At 48.6% G+C, this 20,037-nt stretch overlaps 1 protein-coding gene across 1 annotated transcript in view; it reads right to left on the bottom strand.

Moving 5' to 3' along the window:
* Positions 1-2,263: 2,263 nt before the first annotated feature.
* LOC129495406 (zinc finger protein 407-like) overlaps positions 2,264-20,037 on the bottom strand; it is a 448,575-nt gene continuing 430,801 nt past the window's right edge. Inside the window, exon 9 of the mRNA XM_055302876.1 lies at positions 2,264-4,982. Within this exon, the coding sequence (XP_055158851.1) occupies positions 3,676-4,982 (1,307 nt within the window). The 3' untranslated portion in view covers positions 2,264-3,675. The remainder of the gene's footprint in view (positions 4,983-20,037) is intronic.

The following is a 20,037-nucleotide window of genomic DNA, read 5'->3' as shown; positions in this document are numbered from 1 at the left end:
GAGGCAGGTGGCGCAGGCGGCCCCCACTTGTGGATCCGCGGGCTCTCGCCTGGCCCGCTCCTCCGCTCGCTCTTTATCTCCAATTATAAAGCAGCGCCAGGTTTTGTAGTCAGCCACCACCATGTCTCCAAATGGCTTTTCAGTGTCAGGCCTATCAGGAAATTAACTCATCACACAGTGACAGCTGCTAATTTTTTCCCCTTACATGTCAGATGGATCGCCCGCTGAAGCTAATAATGAATCACCAATCCCTGATTAGAAGGTGCTTCCGAAACGTATAACTGCCATCTGAGCTAACTTTTTTCTTCATGTAAAATGATATGGCCCTAGAGGAGTAGAAAGCGAATTGTATTCTTCAACAAGATGGAACAGGAGGAGGTTGCTTAAGTGAGCCGTGTGCTCTCCTCAATTGTAGGCTAACGTTTAACAGTGAAATAAGTGAGAACTTGCGGCTCCTTTCTTAGTTTGCTGAACAGACGACCTCTCTGGTTTTCCTAATTCTCGTCCTAGAACCAGGTTAGGATTCCAAGCTGGCCCCTCAGGTCTTTCCTCCTTCCTGCCATCGTTTTCTGTCTCTGTGCTCCAGAAAACAAAAGATTTGACAGAACTGACAAATGTGAAGAATGTCCATCGGTCCAAGAATTTCCTAGATGCTGGGTTCCCGGGCAGCAGAGCTCAGGTCCTCTGGGGGGTAGGGAGGGGTGCTGGGCCGGAGCTGTGCAGTGTGGCCTGTGTGTGGCCAGGCCTGGGGCCTCCGTGGGGTCTTTGCTGTAGTTTATTCGGGGACCTGCAAAGACCCACTGTCTGTCCACACTTCCAGCTTGAGCTGACGCAATCTTAACACATTCACTTGCATCTTCGAAGTAAACCAAATAGCAGGAGGGACGTCCTTGGTGTCTCCCAGGTGATGTGTGTCCTGGGGCACGGTGGGAGAGGTGTCAACTGTTGGGTGACTCCTGAAGCATCCCAGGGTGGGGGGTTGCCTACTTGGGCCACAATGTCTCATGACAGTGACAGTTGGTGGCTAAAACTCTATCTCTCCATCCTCTGTGGACAGGCTGCTGGCTTGAACGGTGGTCCCTAAACTCTATGTCCATGTGGACAGTGGGCCCTGCTGCGTGCCGGGTGTCCTTGGGGATCTGTCATTTAATGGGCTGTGGCTTAACACAAAGAGTGGCCTTCCTGGATTAGAGACTCGAGACTAATTTTTTTTTTTTTTTTTTACCTCTTTAAAGTGTCCCTTTCTCCTCTAGCTAAAACCCCAAGGAAGGCTGTGAGCTTGTCTGTGTCTCTCTCACAGTCACTCCCTGCTGCAGGAAGTGTGGCCGGGTCGCGGAGTCGGCCACGCCTCATTATTCCGAGGCCCACGTTTGTGTACGTGCTTCTTTGACTCCCTTACATTCCGATAGTTGTGTAATGAGAGAGAAAAGAGAGGGAACATGAACCCAGCTCTATGGGTAATTACAGGATACACTAGCTTGGTGAATCCTTTGCAAGCCTTCTGAGCCTCGAAACACCTTCTGTACAATTTTTTTATGCAAAGGCCTGCTCTTTTCATTGTGCGTACAACGTGATTGCTGGTTTGACACTGCAGGCTACACTGGTTTTATGAAGGATTAAATGCCACCTGAGACATATTTATCCTAAATAAATCACAAACGGTAAACTGCAGCATGTCGGTGTCAACAGCCTGGGCAGAAAGGTTAGCCATACAGGACGGAGCACCGTTAGGAATTAGCATCTGAGCCAAGGGCCGTGGACAGCAGCTAACGGGGGGAATGATCAGAAAGAAATATTTCCACCAGAAAACATCCTCCCCCTCCTCTCTCTCTCCAACATGTATGAGAAGCTTGGAGAGGGGCATCACTTTATAAAGGTCACCTTTATCCTGATAACAAACAGGAGTTGATCCTGTCACTGTTTGCTGAAGACAAGTTGTTTAAAGAGAAGTGAACTGCCCTGCCATTTTTAAGAAACATGAGCAAGTTATACTCAGCTAATTATGAATCTCAGTGTCAAACTTGAAATTTTACCTTCCATTTTTTGGGGGGTCGGGGGCGAGGGACAGCTTGTGTCAAGGGGGGGTGGTCCTGGGACGGCCAGACACCAAGCCATGACGAGGGCGAGGCTTCGAGAAGGGCCGGGCTCCCCTTCACAGCTGGTGCCCTCCCACCCCTGCTCTCGGGAGGGGATCTTAGATGGCTCATTAGTGTAAACTTTTAAAAAGGGACTATTTTCTCTTCCTCTTTGCTCGTGTGTCTGCTCCTTCCAATGTTTAGGTCCTGTAACTGTGATGGAATATGCCACTGTCGCCACTGTTTGCCTGGGCCACGTGCTAAACCCTTCGAGGACGGCGAGAGGCCTCTGGAGGTGCCCACGTGGCCCAGCGCCCTCGAGGCCAGAGCGGGAGGGGAGGACGTGGGACATGGCACTCGCTTTCTGGGGTTGGGAGCTGCCCGCCGGCAGGCTGCTGGACAGAAGAGGACATCCTTCTCTTTCAATGCTATAATTTTATTTCAAAGAAAAAAAATAGAACAAGAACCTTTTGCATTTGGGGGAGGGAAGTGTTTTTACACTTTTGGAAAAGGATGAAGAGCAATCAAATCAAGAAGTGAGTTACTAGAACACACACTTGCATTCCACATTTGCAGCGAACCCACAACTAAACACAGATGATACTGGGCAGGGCTGGGGCTGCAGGGGCGCAGCTTTCTGGTATTAATGTTTAATGTCAGCTCCTTTCCACGGACATAAGTCACAAATAAATCTCGGAAAAATGGTATCAATATGAAGAAACATTTGTTATAAAAGCAATATATTGGTATGAACACTATTTTCCAGAGTGCACATTTCATATATAGACTTTATTGTATGAAACGAAGTCAGAATTAGAAGCACTGGGTTGTCTTAACCAACGTGTATTTTAATCCAATAGAAACGTCAAGGCTTTTCTCAGCGGTAGGCTTGAGAGGGTGTCTTTGAAGCAGAGTGCAACCAGAGCTAGGGACACCCCCACCGCGTCTGGGGACAGGAAACTGATGCGAGACATGAACTGGCAGGTCTTCCTTTGGTCTGGGGACACTGTGATCCTATGATCTCAGAAAATGAACAAGGGTGGACTGCTCAAGACCGTCAAGACTTGTAGCTGCAATTTTTAACCAAATATTGAATAAAATGTTAAAATGGCTACATGCTGGGCTGCACGAATGGGCATGTCTCAGGCCACAAGATACACTGTTCTGACTTCTCCACCGCCAGGCACAATCCTTTGATAACCCAAATGGGAAAACGTTTGCTGGGGGTGGGTGGGCGGGTTTGGGGGCCGGAAACAGAAACAATGTGGCTTCTCCTCGGCACAGGGATGGATGGAGGGAAAAGACCAGTCACAAAAGAACTAAACAGGAAACAGGTGCAGCTGGCACAGGGCTCAGGCCCAGCGGCACCGCCTGGCCTTCCTGGTGGCTGGGACTTGGGGGAGGGGGCTGCTGGCGGAGGTGCCCTCCACCCCCCGGACATGGGACCGGTGCACAGTCTGTGTGGACCTGATCCCTCTGGGGGGCCGCACCACTGCCCTGAGGCCTCTGCACCGGCCACCCCAGGAAGGCCGGACCCACGCCAACCCTGGCTGCCCACGTCCACACATGTCCACCCTGTGCCAGGTGTGAAGGTCTGCGCTCAGGCTTCCCGGAGCTCGTTACTCTCTCTTTGGCTCTGAATGACAGTGGCAGCCGGGGAGCCCTCCTGGGTGTAGATGACCATGCTCGTCAACTGTTCCGTGCCATTCGGGACCATGGCCTCGGCACCGAGAGCAGCCCCGGCCTGCAGAAGCTCCTGAGAGTCAGCCGCCTCGATGACGGTGTGCGAATAGAGGCCCGCGTCGTCCTGCACGCCCGGGGGCAGCTCGGTCACGATGTAGTGAGTGGCGCCTTCGGGAAAGCCGCCTGCCGACTCCTGCACCATGGCCTGGACCAGCTCCTCGGTGACGATGATCTGCGAGATCTCCCCGTCAGGCTCGGCCAGCCCCACGTGCTGCCCGTGGGCCTCAGCCTCCCGCATGATGATCTGGGAGCCCTCCCGGGCCAGCATGTGCACGGTGCCCTCCTCATTCACGATCACCTGTGTCACACCCTCCTTCATGAGTTGCCCAGCCGCCGCTGGGTCGCACACAGCAAACTGCAGCACGCCCTGGACCACCTTCTTGAAGGCCAGCTGCGCTCGCTCCTGTGGGGCGCCCGAGGGCCCCAGCGCCCGGGGCAGCGCCCCCATGGCCTCTGCCACCGCGGCCTCCCGGGGGTCAGGGAACACGTGGGGCTCAGGGGCCCCGGGCTGTGCGGCGGTGGCAGCCGGCACCTCCTGACCCGGCAGCCGGCCCAGCGCATCCTCGGGGCTGGGACTGCCCTTGTCATCGGGCCCTGCCCGGCCATCTGCGCCCCCCAGCTCAGTGACCGCGCACAGCAGGGCGTCTAGGGCCGAGGCCGCGTCGGGCGGAGGGACGCCAGCCTCAGCGAGGTCCAGGAGCTCCTGCTTGGTCACCTGTTGGATCACGGTGCTGCCTGGGCTCAGGGGCTCATCCCCAGCGTGGCCGTCCACCGGGCCCCCCACGACCACCACCTGCTCGGGCAAGACCGGCCCGGGGGCCACACCGCCCACATGGGCACCGCTCTGAGCCGTGGTGATGACCTGCCCGTCTTCCGTGATGTGTACCACCCGGGCCACCTGGCCAGCCAGCGCCAGTGTCTGCAGCGTGGCAGCGGCCGTCTCCTCCACCGAGGCATCCAGGGCGAACTCCCCGTCATAGCCCTGGATGATGATGACCTGCTGGACCTGCTCGGGTGCCGCCGCCTGCCGCCTGCCGCTCCTCAGGGGCCTCTCCTTGACGGGGGATGCCTCTGCCAGTGCAGCCGCCGTGAATGGGCTGTCCGTCTCCACGAACGTGGCTCCTTGGCCCTTCAAACGGCATTCATAGGACTTGGACACGATGCCTATGGGAGACAGGGACCAGTTAGAGCCCAGAAAACGACCTTCAGGCTTACAAGCAAGACAACTCTTCGTAGAAGCTCTAAACCCTCAGCAGAAGCGCTACGGGAGCCACACTCTGGGGTGGCCGATTACGGGGACTTGGGGCTCAGCCACCGGCTCAGGGGCACACAGGTGATAGTGAACTGGCCGTTCCCGTCCTCCCAGTTTGAGGGTCCCGCGACCACTCCCAGCAGCCAGCGGGAAGGAGTGTGGCTACTCCCTTAGTCACTGTCATTTCCAACACGACATTCAGTCACTGGTGGGAAGGGAAGATCAGAGGACAGTAGCAGGATCTTCCTGTAAGTTTATGAACAGGTGTGAGGAGGACACAGGACGAGCACATGCTCACCCATCTCCCCTGCACCATCTGAGACACAGGCGAATGCTCACGTAATAACTTGATGGGGAGAAGTATCACTGAGAACTGTAATCTTTATTTCCATCAAAAGAGACGGACTCTTTAAACACAGTTCCTATTTTCGTCTTTAAATCCCTGATTTTCCATCAGTGTTCTTACTATTGCCTCCTTCCCCCCAAAGGAAGAGAATGACCTATCACTGATCTGCAGGAGTATTTCTGAGTCTCAGTGGCCACCACAGTCTTGAAATATCCCACTTTACTCTCTTTAATGTAGGTCATTTTTAACAAAGCACATTTTATCCTTAGCAAGGGAAAGACAATGATAAGATTATGTATCGTTCGATCTCTTAAAAACAAAATGAGTTTGCTTACTGTGTTGGGGGACCTCACAGACCCCAGACAAGGCCCGCCTCCAGCGGGTTCAGAATCTCAAGCAGGAGCCATACAAGCTGTCAAATCATATTTGCCAAGAGGACACACCAGGCTCACACCCATACCGTGGGCAATGGTCCTAGATTCGGAATCTCACTAAGATCTAACAGTGCAAGCTCCTGGCCCATTCCACCTACACTGCCATGAAGCTTTGCTGTTCTGTGCCTGCACATTCAACACTCAGAGGTCAGGGGAAGGCCGACCACAGCACCCCCTTAATGCAAGAGGCAGAGGGAGCGAAGGGTCTCCCTGTGGCAGCTGCCGGTGTGTGCATGGAAGTAACTGGAATGAAGCTCACCGCACATCAAGTTCATGGGATCAGTTTTTTGCCACCATGTTCTTCGGGCCTCTGAGGCTCTGGCTCCCAGTAAGGAAAGAAAGGGTACAGGTAATCCATCTTCTTAAACACCTATGAGGACTAGTTAACATTGTCCTTCCTCAGACGCCTCTCTATGGTGTGACTCTTAGGAAGTTGATGGGATCACTGACTCCTGGGTCAGGAGAAGATGCATGGCATCAAGTAGGACGAGCTCCAGTAGCAGCACCTCCTGCTCCCTTTGGGTCCTGCAGGGATTATGGAACACCCTGACTGGGGGTGGGGTGGGGGGTGGGGGCGCTGATTGGAAGGGCCAGGCCTGGCCAGGCTCTCACATTGTAAAGGACAACTGAATTGGCTCGGGGGACAGTCCAAAGCGGCAATGATTCCAGCTCAATGACTTGCCTCACTGCAGTGTAGCTCCGTGGGTCTCGTTTACCCTCCAAGGAAAGAGGACACCAAGCCGGGAGCATGAAAGCTTGCTCCTTCTCATGGCTCCGTGAGCAAGCAGCTCCTGAAGGCCTGCCACACGGTGCTAGGGGCTGGGGGTCACAGGGCCATCGGTGGGTTTCCATTCTGGGGACTCCTACCTCCAGGTGCTCTGAAGACTTTCCAAAGGTTCTATGAGCCTATGCGAGTTTCTGGGGATCAACCCAGTGCATGTAACCTGTCCTGCTCAGGGATGTGCCTGCTGGGATGCCCCTTCCTCCCTCCCGTCTGTTTTGTGAGAGAAAAGCTCACCCTGGGGAAGGTGAAAGCACCAGAGGAGGTTAACCGCACAGGTCCTCAGGAGAAGGGCCAAATCCTGTTCTATCCTTCGGCCTCATCTCCCAGTTTAGCTTCTGAATTTGCAATCTCCCTAAAATCTCTCTCTTCAAAGACGTCGGCAGCAGCAGGCCAGGTGAGGCCAGGCCGTTCCACAGAGCCCCCCTGTCCACACCTCTGTGCACACCCATGTTTACACCTGCTCAGTGCCGTGTACCGGGACCTGGGGGCTCAGGGCCCAACATACTGGACCTGCTTGTGTCTTCCTCTGCTGTGCCTGCAACTGTTCCCTGACCCTCCGCTTCTCTCTCCGGGATAGAATCGGTCCACCTGCCTTCGTCACCCTGAGCTTGATCCCGTCTACCTCTGCATGTTGTCATCATCACACCCTGCGCTTGATGTGCTCGGTTCCATCTATTCTCTTAACTCCAAGGTCATTTTCTCTAATTTAGAGTTTGGGTGGGGGGGGGGCGGGCGGTGGGAGAAATGAAGAAATACAGACACAGAAATAAAGAAGGCAGCCTTCAGATCAGCCCCAATTAACCACAGAAGAGGATCCTGCCTCGATGTCAGAAGCAGGTGAAAGGACAGCAGGTGGGAGCCCCACCAGGTCTCTGGGGCTCTGATGGCCTCCGAGAGCAAGCCTACGAGCTGCAGGCCCTTCCTCAGTCTGCAACTGGACGCAAAGTCTCTCAGGGGTAGAATTATCCTCTGAATCCCTTGCAGCACTGATAATGATGCTATTCTGAACTACTTGCTGGATTTATTTGAATCCAGAGGTGGGTTAAGCCACTTCCAGACCATTAAAGTGAACTACAAGGGTAAACACTACTGTCACGGCGGCATGTGATAAAGCCTGACACTGCCAACATCTTCGCCGCAGTTCGGCGCGAGCCCCGCTACTCCATCACAGTTCATAAATGCGAGTGCAGGTCCATCTTTTGATTCAGCAATTTAATAACTTCGAGTGCTGTCAGTACTGCTTTGAAAAATAGCACCTATAAAATGTAACAGCCTCAATCAGATTGAAAAAGATTCACCCACTGAAGATTCCTCCATTTCGCCCATAATGAATTAATGTGGAGCTATGCAGAAGTTCAAGTGTCATTTAAACTAATGTGAATCTCTACTGTAACTTTGCATTCTAACTGGGCTATGACCAAGAATTTACTGGGCACATCAACTTCAATTTCTGAGCTCTTTCTAGTAAATATGAACCGTAAAGCTCACCAATGCAAATGGCCAAATGGATTCAGTATTTGGAAAACAGGAACTTTGTACAGGCTTATCCTTACCTGCTTAGTCACCATTATGAGGCCCAAAGTACACAAATCTTTAATGGAGCACGGCCGCCCAACATAATATTTGCACTGTGCTTTGTATCTTTCAAAGACAACATCGGGTTCTGGTGTGGTAATAGTAGCTAATCAAACCGTGCATCTGATTCAGCCTTTTTGGACCTGTTTGTAAGAGGACCATAAATTGCTCTGTGCAGAAGGGGCAAATAGGTTAAAATGCAGCCTCCTGCCTGTTTCTGAAAAATCCCAACTTACTGCCTGTTTGCCTTCGGGAATACAGAGATATTATACGCCCTTCTCATAGCTAAACGCATTGAAAGTCTACAACTTGGTTGAAATGAGAAGGGCTTTTCAGGGAGTGGAGGGTTTGTTTTCTGGGAAATGATTCCGAATTAGGCTCCCTTCCCCCGGAGGTCATTAGGAGATCCAGTCTCTTCTTGAGGAGGGCATCTTTGGAGTTGAAAACCACGAACTGTCGTGCAGCGGTGGAGGGGTTAAGATGTCGAGACTCACACTCCCCCAAACCGTGCCGAACCGTGCTGATGGCTCTGTTTGGCTGTCTGGGGGCTTCTGGGAAGCTGCAAATAGGGTTTAGCACCTGACTGCTTCCTTTCTGTGTGTGTGTTATTCTTTTGTTACTGTCATTGCTCTTTCTCACAGAATAAATACCTTATGCTTTTGTTAAGCTTACATTTAATTAAAATGTACAGAATTTGTGCAGTAAACTCGAATGAAACAAATAAAACAAGGGCCCCCTCTCTTGAAGGCATACGTTGTGAATGAAAAATGTCATTACAGACTAAAAAATTTTGCAGTAAACAGGGCCTACAGAGAGAAGTTTCCCCTGTAATGACATCCATAAAATACACAAATGGCACTTTTAGTACCATCCTGAATATGGCATTTTCTGTGCTCTACACACAATCTAAATGGTTTGATCATAGAGCATAATACTCCATTGGGTTTATAGAACAATCAATGTTCCATAAAATGATGTATTTATCCAATAGTAGTCTCAGCAGTTACTGGCGTATGACATTGCAGGACACAGGCCTGGACTCCACGGCGGCACCCATGCTGGCTGTAAAACTTATCTAACGCCACTTCAACAACTTCATCTCATCTGCGTCAAGTAATTTGTTGAAGCCTCAGTGTGGCTTAAAAAAAAAAAAAACTTGTAATAAAAATTCATAGAATTTTCAGGAGAATGAAAGCCGATGACAATGGAAAGGTCACATTGTGTCTCCACGAAAGGGGTCAAAGGTTGCCTGCAGTTCTAAAACTGAAAGTAGATTTCATGCATCGCGTAGCAGATAAAGACAGCATTAAAAAGGCTTGTGTGGGGCTGGATGCCTAGTGCGTGGGGAAGCTTGTGCTGAAATTCGCGTGGCGATCAGCTGCATTTATTTTAAATCTCGAAGCTTCTCCTGAAAGTGTACTACATGCTTATACAGTGTCTGGTTAGGTCAGATTCTGTGTTTTATCTATATTGTTATTTCTTTCTTTCTTTCTTTTTTTTTTTTTAAAGATCTAATGGACTATCTTAAAGGGGTCAGGAATCGGGGAGCATTCCACCCAGCCGACAAAGAGGCACTCCTGCTACGTGTGCTTGAGATCTGGTGTTCTGGAAGGGCCCTGAGCCTGAAAATGCGAGGCTGGCTCATTGTCATTGTTAAAGCACCTCAAATATGACGCGATTAAAAAAAGTAATACTTTTCATATAAAAATTTGGGGCACACATGACACTGTGATTCTTAAGCCACATATAATTTTTCTTGACTTCAATTTTAAGATGTAATTTTAACAAGAACGTTAAGAAATCATACTTAATGTCTATTAAAATGAAACAATATTAACAGATTATGCTAATAAATTAGAACCATATTTTAATGTCACAAAAGCTTATAAGTTTTTCAAGTGAGAGCAGAAAAAATGACAAATTAAAATTCAATGCAATATAACCTTGTAGAAATTTCGAGGCAGGGGATAAATTATTCCTACAATAGCACAGCCAGTCAAAGCAATAGCAATAATTGCTCTATGGTATAGTCATTCTTTGGACAATAATAATTACAGGTCTTGCTGCAGGATGCCCCTAAGAGAGCGCCCACTGAAACCGGGTTTGGAAGAAGTGAGGGCTTTCTGTGTGAACACAGCACAAATTAGGGAGAGCTTCCTGGGCCAAATGCTCTGTACCACCTGACATCCCTGAAGGAAAACTCTATTCCAGGGATTTAAGAAAGAATCCAACCCGGTTAAGAACTGTAGCATGTGAGAGCAACCTCTCTGTCCTATGACCTCATTCCAAAATGACAATTTTGCCATCAAAAAAAATTTTTTTTTCTTTTTTTGAGAGAACAGAGGATGGTCAGTACCTTATGACTATTATTTTCAAGGGTTAGAAATGTGTTCTGGTCAGTGTGAATAAAATTCACACACAGATCAGAAATATTTAGGTAACTGGAGATACAGAATTAAAATGATTTCTAGTCTCAGGTGCTGGTTAACAATGGTAGCTGTACTGGTGAGATTTATTTCAGAGCACAGACCTGTCTGGTCATTCTGCTATGAACTAGCCTAAGGATAGTATTTACAGTGCAACATAATAATTACAAGGCATTTTGGTAAACATCTGCTTTGTACCAAAAAAAAAAAAAGTGTAAAGAGAGATGTTAGAGTTTACAGTAATAGCTGTCACCCTGTCCTCAATTTCCTGAAGGCCACTGTTATATAAGAAGAGAGGAAGAAAATGTTTTTCTATGAAAAATTAACTGAAGTCTGCATCATTTCTGACAGACCCTTCTGCATAAGTTTAAATATACAATTTTATAAGATACACTGTGCAATTTTTACCGAAGGAATACTTATAGTATTAGTCAGGACACAGATTTAGATGACAAAAGTTTTAGTCCTTTTTTCTCAATTATCATTAGTACTACATTTATGATTGGTAGTGATCAAAGATAATCGGATATGACCCCTGAAAGAAATTCTAAGATATTCAGAAAAAACTAAGAATAAATTTTATCTCAAGTTAGAAATACATGACTGGCCAGGTTTCTAGCTTTACCATGAACAGTCTCCATGGGCCTAGATATTTCCACGGGCACTGAAGAGTGACAAAGAATAAAAGACAATATTTTACCTTTAAAGTCACAAACCCTAAGAAATTTTGTATTATATCAGACTCCTAGGTATATATCATCATTTCCATGCATGAAGATCTAATGGGAGCCATGCACACAAATCTTAGGCAAGAAGATAAGAGCGATGCTTTAAGGTTATCCTGACAGGCTTTTTGGGAGGAATGTCAAGGGGAGGGTGTGGTTAACCGTTTCCTGGCTGAGGTAGAGGCCGGCAGGCATTGCTGACAGATGACCGGCAACTGCCACAGAACTTTGGAAACCGGACTCCTGTGACAGAGATGGTGTCATCATGCTTCACAAGGGTGATGAGATGGGGTTTTAAAGTTAAATGGTAAAGTGCTCTGATCTTGTCGTTTACCCATGAAGAACGCTTCTTAAAAATCGCCAGTTGATTTGCTAGAAGAAAGTGCTCAAATGTCTTAAGTGGCATCAGGAGCAAAGTGAGGGGGAGGCCCCAGCCCTCACCCCACTCTCTGCGCCAGGTCTGTCCCAGTCTCAGTGGGTACCAATGAACGCATCCGAGGAGCCCAGAGCCTAGACTGGAGTCGTGGAAGGCCAGGCTTGCAGCTTTGGAAGCTTCCTTCGAAGCCCCCGGTGAGCAGCAGCCCGGGGCCTGCTGTGAGGCCGCCTCCTCTGTTCCATTCAAACTAGCACTGACATTCTTTCTCGCATTACGGAATCAAGAAATTAGGGGGCCCGACGATCTTTTCCTACTGTCCTCTGACAGGCGTATAAAACTCCCAGTATAGATAACACAATATTAGGAGACAAGGCCTATTTTTCAAAAGTTGTGCACATCACACACATTTTAAAAGGTAAAATTATGCAAATAAGGAGCCAGCCAATGTTGTTAGTGGGGCGTTCCTCTTGCAAGGCCGGCTTATGGGGCTAACAAGGCAGATTAAACTTGTCTCCTTTTTTTTTTTTGGGCAAACCCTATAAAAAAGATTGCACTCATTTTCATAGGCACGTTCAGATTTCCCGTACATTACAGTATCGTCACATCTTTCCCGAGGAAATGAGAGGAAACAGACATTTGTCTTCATTGCAGACATTTCTGTATGAAGGTAAAAAGCAAAGCGCTCCTCAGTAACAGCACCGAGGCACCATTAAAATCAAATTTACAGTAAACAGAACCTGCAGCTGGGGCAAAACGCTCACTGTTAGTATTTTAATTATCAGCAAAGCTTTTGGAGGCCTAACATCTGCTCATAGCCGAATGACAGCAGCTGCTTGTGTACACTTCAAACAATGCGAATATCTTCTCCACATATTAAAATGAATCATCTGTTCTGGGCACATCACTGCTATTTTTCTATGAAGCTGGCTTGTGTGGGTGAGGGGACCCTGAACTTCATGTGGTGGCCAGACAAGGATGGCCTCACAAGGATGAGGTCCAAAGACAGCAAACACGTGAGTCTGGGACGTGAAGACATTCAGATGGTGTTGGAGGTCACGGTCACCTGGGTGTAGCCACAAGTGCCGAGGATGCTCCAGCACTGTGTTCACATCCAGCGACATCCAGGACGAGCAGAGTAAACCGAGGCAACTCACAACAGTCCGATGCATCCTGTAAAAGTCGGAGTGAGCAGTGGCCGTGTGTGGATCTGCACAGCCTGACCGACTCAGGCGGAGCCCCTGTGGGGCTGGCCATGGTCTCAGGCTAGCCTGGCCCCTGTCTTATCTGCATGCGAGGACAAAGTGGCGGGGGCGGCAGGGCTGGGGGTTGGGGTACAGACGCTGCCATGGTTAAGGCGGAAAGTGAAAACTTCTTTTCTTTTTAACCAGTGGCTACTACGATCTTTGTTTTGAACATCTTCCTAAATACCTCCTTTGTTAAACTTGCAGGACATCTATATGCCTGGGTAGTAAAGTTTAAAACTGATTAAGAAGATACCAAACAAGAGACACATGATGAGGCCTGCACCCCTGCTTTCAAATGGCCAGAATAAAAACAAACTTGCAAATTAAAATGTTGAGTAAAATGCAGCACATGAATGAAACCTGAGGTGTAGGAGATGGAGGCACATACCTTCCACGCACCTGCTGGATCTGAGGGGCAGGGGAGTGCAAGGGGAATCCTTTCAGGACATGACAAATCTGAGGGGTGACTTCTGCAGCCAGAACGGGCAGGACACGTGGCTGCTGGGTCTGTGTGTCTGTGTGTCACATCTAAGGGGCGACACACACCCCGTGGGAAGTGCTGGAGTGGACATCTGCGGCACCTACCGGTGAGAGGGTGCAACAGGGGACCAAGCTGTGCCCAGCATGGTGCATGACTACATGGGTCACATGGGGGTGCAAACTTGAAAGTAGTCTCTCTAATGTCACCATCAGGTTGCTAAATGTGTAAGGGCTGAGAGGTTCTGGGCTGGTCAGGCTCATATGCAGGCCAGGGCATGAGGGGCCGTCTGCAGCCATGCATGGGGGTCACAGCACGACCGCGAGGGGGCCCGAGGGCCAGGTCCTCCCACGGGGTCAGGTCATGGGCACGCGCCATGCAGGGATGCCCGACAATGCTCCGTATGGGGAACGGTGACTTGAGTGGCCTACAAATCCAAACATCCCATGTGATGAAAACCTAGGAACCCCGGCAAGGAACACGGTGCCACTGAGCGAGCCATACCCTGTGTTCCTAGGGATACACGGTCGTTTGACCCCTGGAAATAACCTCCAACAAAGCTTAGGGAAGAGCTTAGAATGTGTGTGGGTGGGTCACTGTTTGCCCAGATCACAGAAAACCAGGACCTGGGCCCCGTGGGGCTTCAGGGGACGCAGAAGCAGCAGAGCGGGAGCCCCGCTTCCTTCGGTTGCTGTCTGTGCACCAACAGATGCCTCATCTTGATACTCAAGGAGGCAGCCGACCAAGAATGAACACACAACCCCTGTACCATGAACGGCACCAGATAATTTAATCATGTTCACTGCACAATAGGCTGAAAGCTACTTTCTGAAATTAAAGAAATGTATATGCTTACTCAATGTCAAATTTTCATCTTTTCTGGGAAACTACATACACATAAGCACACATACATTTATGTACAGTGGCACACACATACACACGTGCACAGGCAAAGTTAATAGTGTTCTAACCAGCTTACTTTCCTGTTTGCGTTCTGCTCATCATCGCACTCCTGTGCAAAGGTGTTCGCCTTGCGCCTATCCTGAACTAGACGATAGCCCAGGACAGACAGGGCTGGTGGTGTGGCTATCACGTTAGATGGGATGATTACCCAAGTTAGATGGGATGATTACCTCTTCATTAAGAGGTAACACGATGGGAAATAAAATCACACCACTGCCAGTCCTGAGAACTGAGCAGTAAGTGGTACAGCAAGACAAGGATCTAATTCACTTGGAAGCAAACCCAGAAGAAGAAATGCCCCCTCTGAACGTCAGCAGCAAGGCCACTAGAATTTGCAGGTTCCCAAGTGTTCTTGGGAAGAATACACCTGAACATGTTTGTGATTTGTCACGTTTATGACCTATTACATAGTTTCTCAATAAACATGACAGAAATACGTAGGTTCTAAGGCAACTATATTAAAACGTATCCACAGGAAATTAGGCACTTAGCATATTTTTTAATTGTACATTTCTTTAATTTGAATGTCACTTCAGGTTTTACAGAGATATTAAGTGGACGCGCTAACTGCTCTCAGTATACGGCTCTGACACACTGAATTATAATCATCCCTAAGCATGCCCATCTTTTCTACTAGACTGAGAGCTCCCCAGAGTGTGGGGACCCTATTATTCACCATGGCATTTCTAATGCATGGCATATAGTAGGTCTTAACAAATACTGCTTTAAAAAGAGGGTGAGAACCTCTCCTCACACTAATGTTTAGTAGAGAATAGAGCGGAAGGGACAATCTTTAAAATCCTTTCCAGTAAACAGGAAGAGCAGAGCCATGGAGTCAGCATGCCTGGATGTTATGCCTCACTATGATCTGGACAAGCACTGTTGGAAGACACTTCTCCATGGATCTCTGTTTCTCTGTACATCTTAGCAAGAGGCACTGACTGCCTTTATTCTACTTCTTTTTAGGGATGTTTCTAGAGCAAACAACCTTGGGAGACAGATATAGTGTCTTTTTCCAGAGCAAAGGGCAGATATATTTACTGTCCGGTATGATAGAAACAGGGATCCCTTTGGGGAGAGAGACAGGCCAGCTCACTGCTCATAATAAAAGACCTGGGCTCCTGAAGTCCAGATGCTTCTCCCGCTGTTTACAGGTGCCATAGGGCTTCTTCATGTCACCTGTGGGAGTTGGGATCTGGGGACCAGAACACACACTGCCCCTTGGTTACTGCTCCTGCTGTAAGTAATAATGTAAGGAATCTTGTGTCTTCTGCTAGCATCCATTTACTTAGCAAATTAACTTCCTAGTTTGTAAGAACTCGGGTCTTTCATTGTTCTAGACAGTTACCTAAACTCCTTACATCTCAGAATCTAACCTATAAAATGGGGATAACATGAATGATTATCTTCAGTCCATGTAAAATGCTTAGCTCTGCACCTTACACATAGTTTGGGCTCAGTGAATGTTAGACCTTATTATATTTTAAATAAAATGTATCACAGTTCAGGTCAGATAATCTGAAACTGGTATGTAATGTGACTAATACCTTTAGATATGTAGAACAATCTTCTATGATTAAACTATTCGAAGTATATTTTGCATTTAACAAAATTACATTTAATGTAAACCAATAAAAGTCCTGCAGTCAGGATTAAAGAAAAAAATATGCTCAAGGCAAGGGAGAGAAGAACTTTCGAGTTGCAGCTGCCTATAAGGTCAATGCAGGTGCCACGGCTGGGTCGACACAAGTACCGAGTCCAAAAGGCAAGGGGAGAGAAAGAAGGCATACTAGTCAGATGGCACTTAGGGTGTCCTGTGTAGGTCTGTGCTCCACATTTTAAGGAAAACATTAACAGATAAGCATGAATACAGAGAAGAGAAGCAACAATAATTGGGGGCTTGAAAACTCATAAATTCTTCAAATACTTCAGGATTATCTTTACAGGAAATGTGAAGGGATCCATTTGACATGGCCCTAGAAGGCAAGAGTTGGGCAACAGAGGTTACAGGGAAGTCTGCTTGGCCTCAACACTGATTCAGAAATGAACCCAACATGGGAGTAATGAGCGCCCATTAGGAGAGGCTGGGAGGTGCTTTTGGGGGATAAGATGACTCAAATCAGGGCCTCTATTATCCTTGCTAATCACATAGATTCAGATTCTAGATCTACTGAAGCTGGGAGCAGAAAACCTGAATATTCATGAACCTATCAAAACAGACAGTCCTGGTGACTGACACATTTTCAGGAATCTGACAAACAAGTTTGCCAGGACATGCTGGGTGAGAGCCTGTCAGAGCACTGGGGTTCATTCTAGCTCCATGATCCCATCTCTGGCTCCTGCTCAACACCCCCATGCCTCTGGCTACTTAGTTTTTCTAGGGCAAACCCACTGTGAACTTGCTTCACTGTTACCAGATATTTGAATCTGTCCAGGCTCCTGAGTTTCAAGCACTCACTTCTCTGTACCTTCTTTTCTGTTCGCAACTGTATTATCTTATCACCTGACAGTGAAGTCTTGATGAATAAAACCCAAAGAATCTATAATTGGTTACAGTTTATTTAAAAAGGCAGTGAGGTGGGGGTAGAAATGCACCACTCAGACCCCCTGCTGCAGGAAGCACAGGTAATAGGTGCCCCCCCCCCCCCCGCTTCCCTAAGAAGCCTCTGGGCAATGACTGAATGCCTCTGGGCAGGGGGACAGTGGGGACTTCTCTGCTAGGTGACCCTGGTTCTTGGCACTGCAGTCTGCAAGCCTGACTGCTCGGTCTCCCTCCTCCCTCTCCTTCCTTCATAGGGGTGCAGCGGCTCTCCCCCATTTTCCCTTTTCTCCTTTTCACTCACAGGCACCGTCTCCACGAGAGTCTCCTGTGTGTCTAAACTTGGCCTGAGCCTCTGAGCACCGCCTGAGAAAGCAGGCAGTAAGGCAAGGACCTGGGGCCCGCTCACTGCATTACAGGAGGACAGGGCACCTCCTGGGAAGCAGGTACCACATGGTCCTCGGCACAGGGTGATGGTCTACTTGGAGGCTGGGAAGATGTCCCAGTGGAAGGGAACACATTTGGTGGTACGTGAACTGGGCAACTAAGAGATGTGGCTACAGCAATGCCTAACAAGATAGACGGGGCAGCCAGTACTCTCAGGGGTCCTGACACCACCATGTAGAAGGAAAACATGAGACCGAAGGCCTTGAAGACACCTCCAAGAGATCCACGGGGCCTCTCTAGCAGTGGACAAGACGTTCTGAACCCTACATTAGAGACTGGGGAAGAGGAATGGATTACCTTAGGGGTGTGAGTTGACAGTGACCCTGGATCCTGTATCATCATATCTCCCCTATAGGACAGGGTGCTTACGTGGGTCAAGTGCAGAGGGAATTCTGGCTACCATTCAGCTTGCAGTGGGTTCATGGGGCCCTCTGTCATAGGTACAGACAGTGGTACAGGTAGCCCTGGCCTCTGTGTCTGATTGATTAGAGGGTGAGGTGTTGGAGGCACTGGGGGGTGAAGTACAGAAAGTTTGGGTCCTCCCAGATTCCTATGTGGAAATCCTAATCTCCAAAGGGACGAGTGATGGTATTAGGAGGTAAGGCCTTTGGAAGGTGATTAGGTTGTAAAGGTGGAGTGCCCCTGAATGGAATTAGTGCTTTCACACAAGGGCACAGAGTTAGCTCCCTCTTCCCACCATGTGAGGCCACAGTGAGAAATCGGCAGTCTGCAACCTGGAAGAGGGCCCTCACAGTGCTGGCACCCAGATTCTGGACTTGCAGCCAGGTGAACTGTGAGCAAGACCTTTCTGCTGTTTATAAGTCACCGATTGGTACTATAGCATTTTGTTAGAGCACCCTGGGGCATACAAGACAATGAGGTAAATCCACATAAGAGCCACAGTGCAGGTCCCTGGAATCCTGAAGACCATCCATCCCACCAGGGTAGGAATTACAAGCCTCTGAGCATCAGCCCGCGGCAATGACAGACACAGTCTAATCAACTGACCAGAGGCAGCAAGCAGCCACACCACCAGACTACCCACTCAGGTTCCAAAAGACCTGCCATGTGTCCCCTGCTGCTCACTGGGATGGGGGATCCCCTGGGGGGATCCTCAAGGCACAAAGGCACAAAGGCAGAAGGGGCTGGCAGTAGTCAGTTGTCACATGGAAACAGAGCTTCTGGGATCACACCTGGGCAGGGCCAGAAAGCCTGAGTTGGAGAAGTAGCCCTGACTCGTCCATCACGACATGCTGCACCAGGCAACAGACAATATGTCAGGTATTTAAAACCAATCCCAAACATTCTTGGAGAGTCCTAGGGTTGGTGCGCTTTCCACACAATTTTGTTCTGTGAGAAATCACCTTCCCAGTGACAGATCTGAGCCAGGAAAGATGCTGAGTCATCAAAGAAAGATGGAAGATTATTTACTATCTGGATTTTGCCGAGACAGGAAGGCAAAGAAAAGCAGGCAGAAACCCTTCCATAGAATTCTAAACTACTGAAGAAACAGTTTCCTAGTAAATTCTCACTTATCCCATAAGACTGTTCTCGAAGTCCCTAGGGATATCTTAAGGTTTTCGTTCTTATATTATTTAAATCTGCTAGATGTGCCATCTAGAACTCGGTATTTCAGATTATCTTCTTAATTATTATGTATTCAACAAATACACTAAATTCCTTGTATTTAATTCTTTTTATCAGCAAGGCAAGTATGAATTATGGCCTATTTTTAAGAAATTATTTGAAGATATTGGCAATAACAGATCATTTTAATAAAACATAATCAGGTAACATACATTCAGATAGCCACACCTTCAAAGAGAGAAGAACTCCTCACCTGGCCTAGGGTGGGGATGAGGAAAGAAGCATTCACAGAAGACCAGGGCTTTGGAGATGAGCAGGAATTTGTCAGGCAGTGAAAACAGGTGGAGAACCCCCTCCCCCCATCATTCTATGTGTGTTCTAAACCCAGCAAGTGTGTGCCTTGGCTACAGTCTCAGCATGGAGGCAAGACAGGGGAGCAGAGTGAAAGGTAGGTAGGGCTCCCCCGGTCCTAGGAGGCTCAGGGCTCTGAACTTGGGATATCTCTAGTGATCAGAGGCCAATGAGGGAGTTTAAACAAGGAAATAACACAGTGGATGAGACTTGGAAAATGCCCGGCTGTGGCATTCAGACACCGAGAAGGAAGGGGCAGATTTGCAGAATTGATTTCCTGGAGTCCCCCAAGGTCTCCTTACACCATGTCCTGCTCATAACCAGCACGTCCATGACTGATTCATTATGTGTTTACCACTGGGTTCATGCTTTGTTCAGCCCTGTCTCCTCCCCAGAACATACACAGTGTGAGAAGGCACCTGGATGGCTCCATATGATTCCTGGCATCTAGTAGGACGTGTGGGGTGGTGGGTGACTGAGGGAAGGGCTGTTGCCAGAGACAAGCCGGGCCCTCATCCCCAGGGTGGGGGAAGGGTCCACTTTTATGGTTGGGGATTACCCAGGGTGCAAAGGAAGAGAGGGCAGGAATGCTGATTCAGCACAGGTCATAGACTTATGGGACCAGAGCTCTTGGTCTAATGCAAAGGGGGCAAAGGTTAAAGGCATTCCTGTGAACTAGCTCACTGGCTTCT

Source organism: Nyctereutes procyonoides, unplaced genomic scaffold (assembly GCF_905146905.1).
Source record: "Nyctereutes procyonoides isolate TBG_1078 unplaced genomic scaffold, NYPRO_anot_genome, whole genome shotgun sequence".
Lineage (NCBI taxonomy): Eukaryota > Metazoa > Chordata > Mammalia > Carnivora > Canidae > Nyctereutes > Nyctereutes procyonoides.
This window is presented reverse-complemented; position numbering and strand designations above follow the sequence as displayed.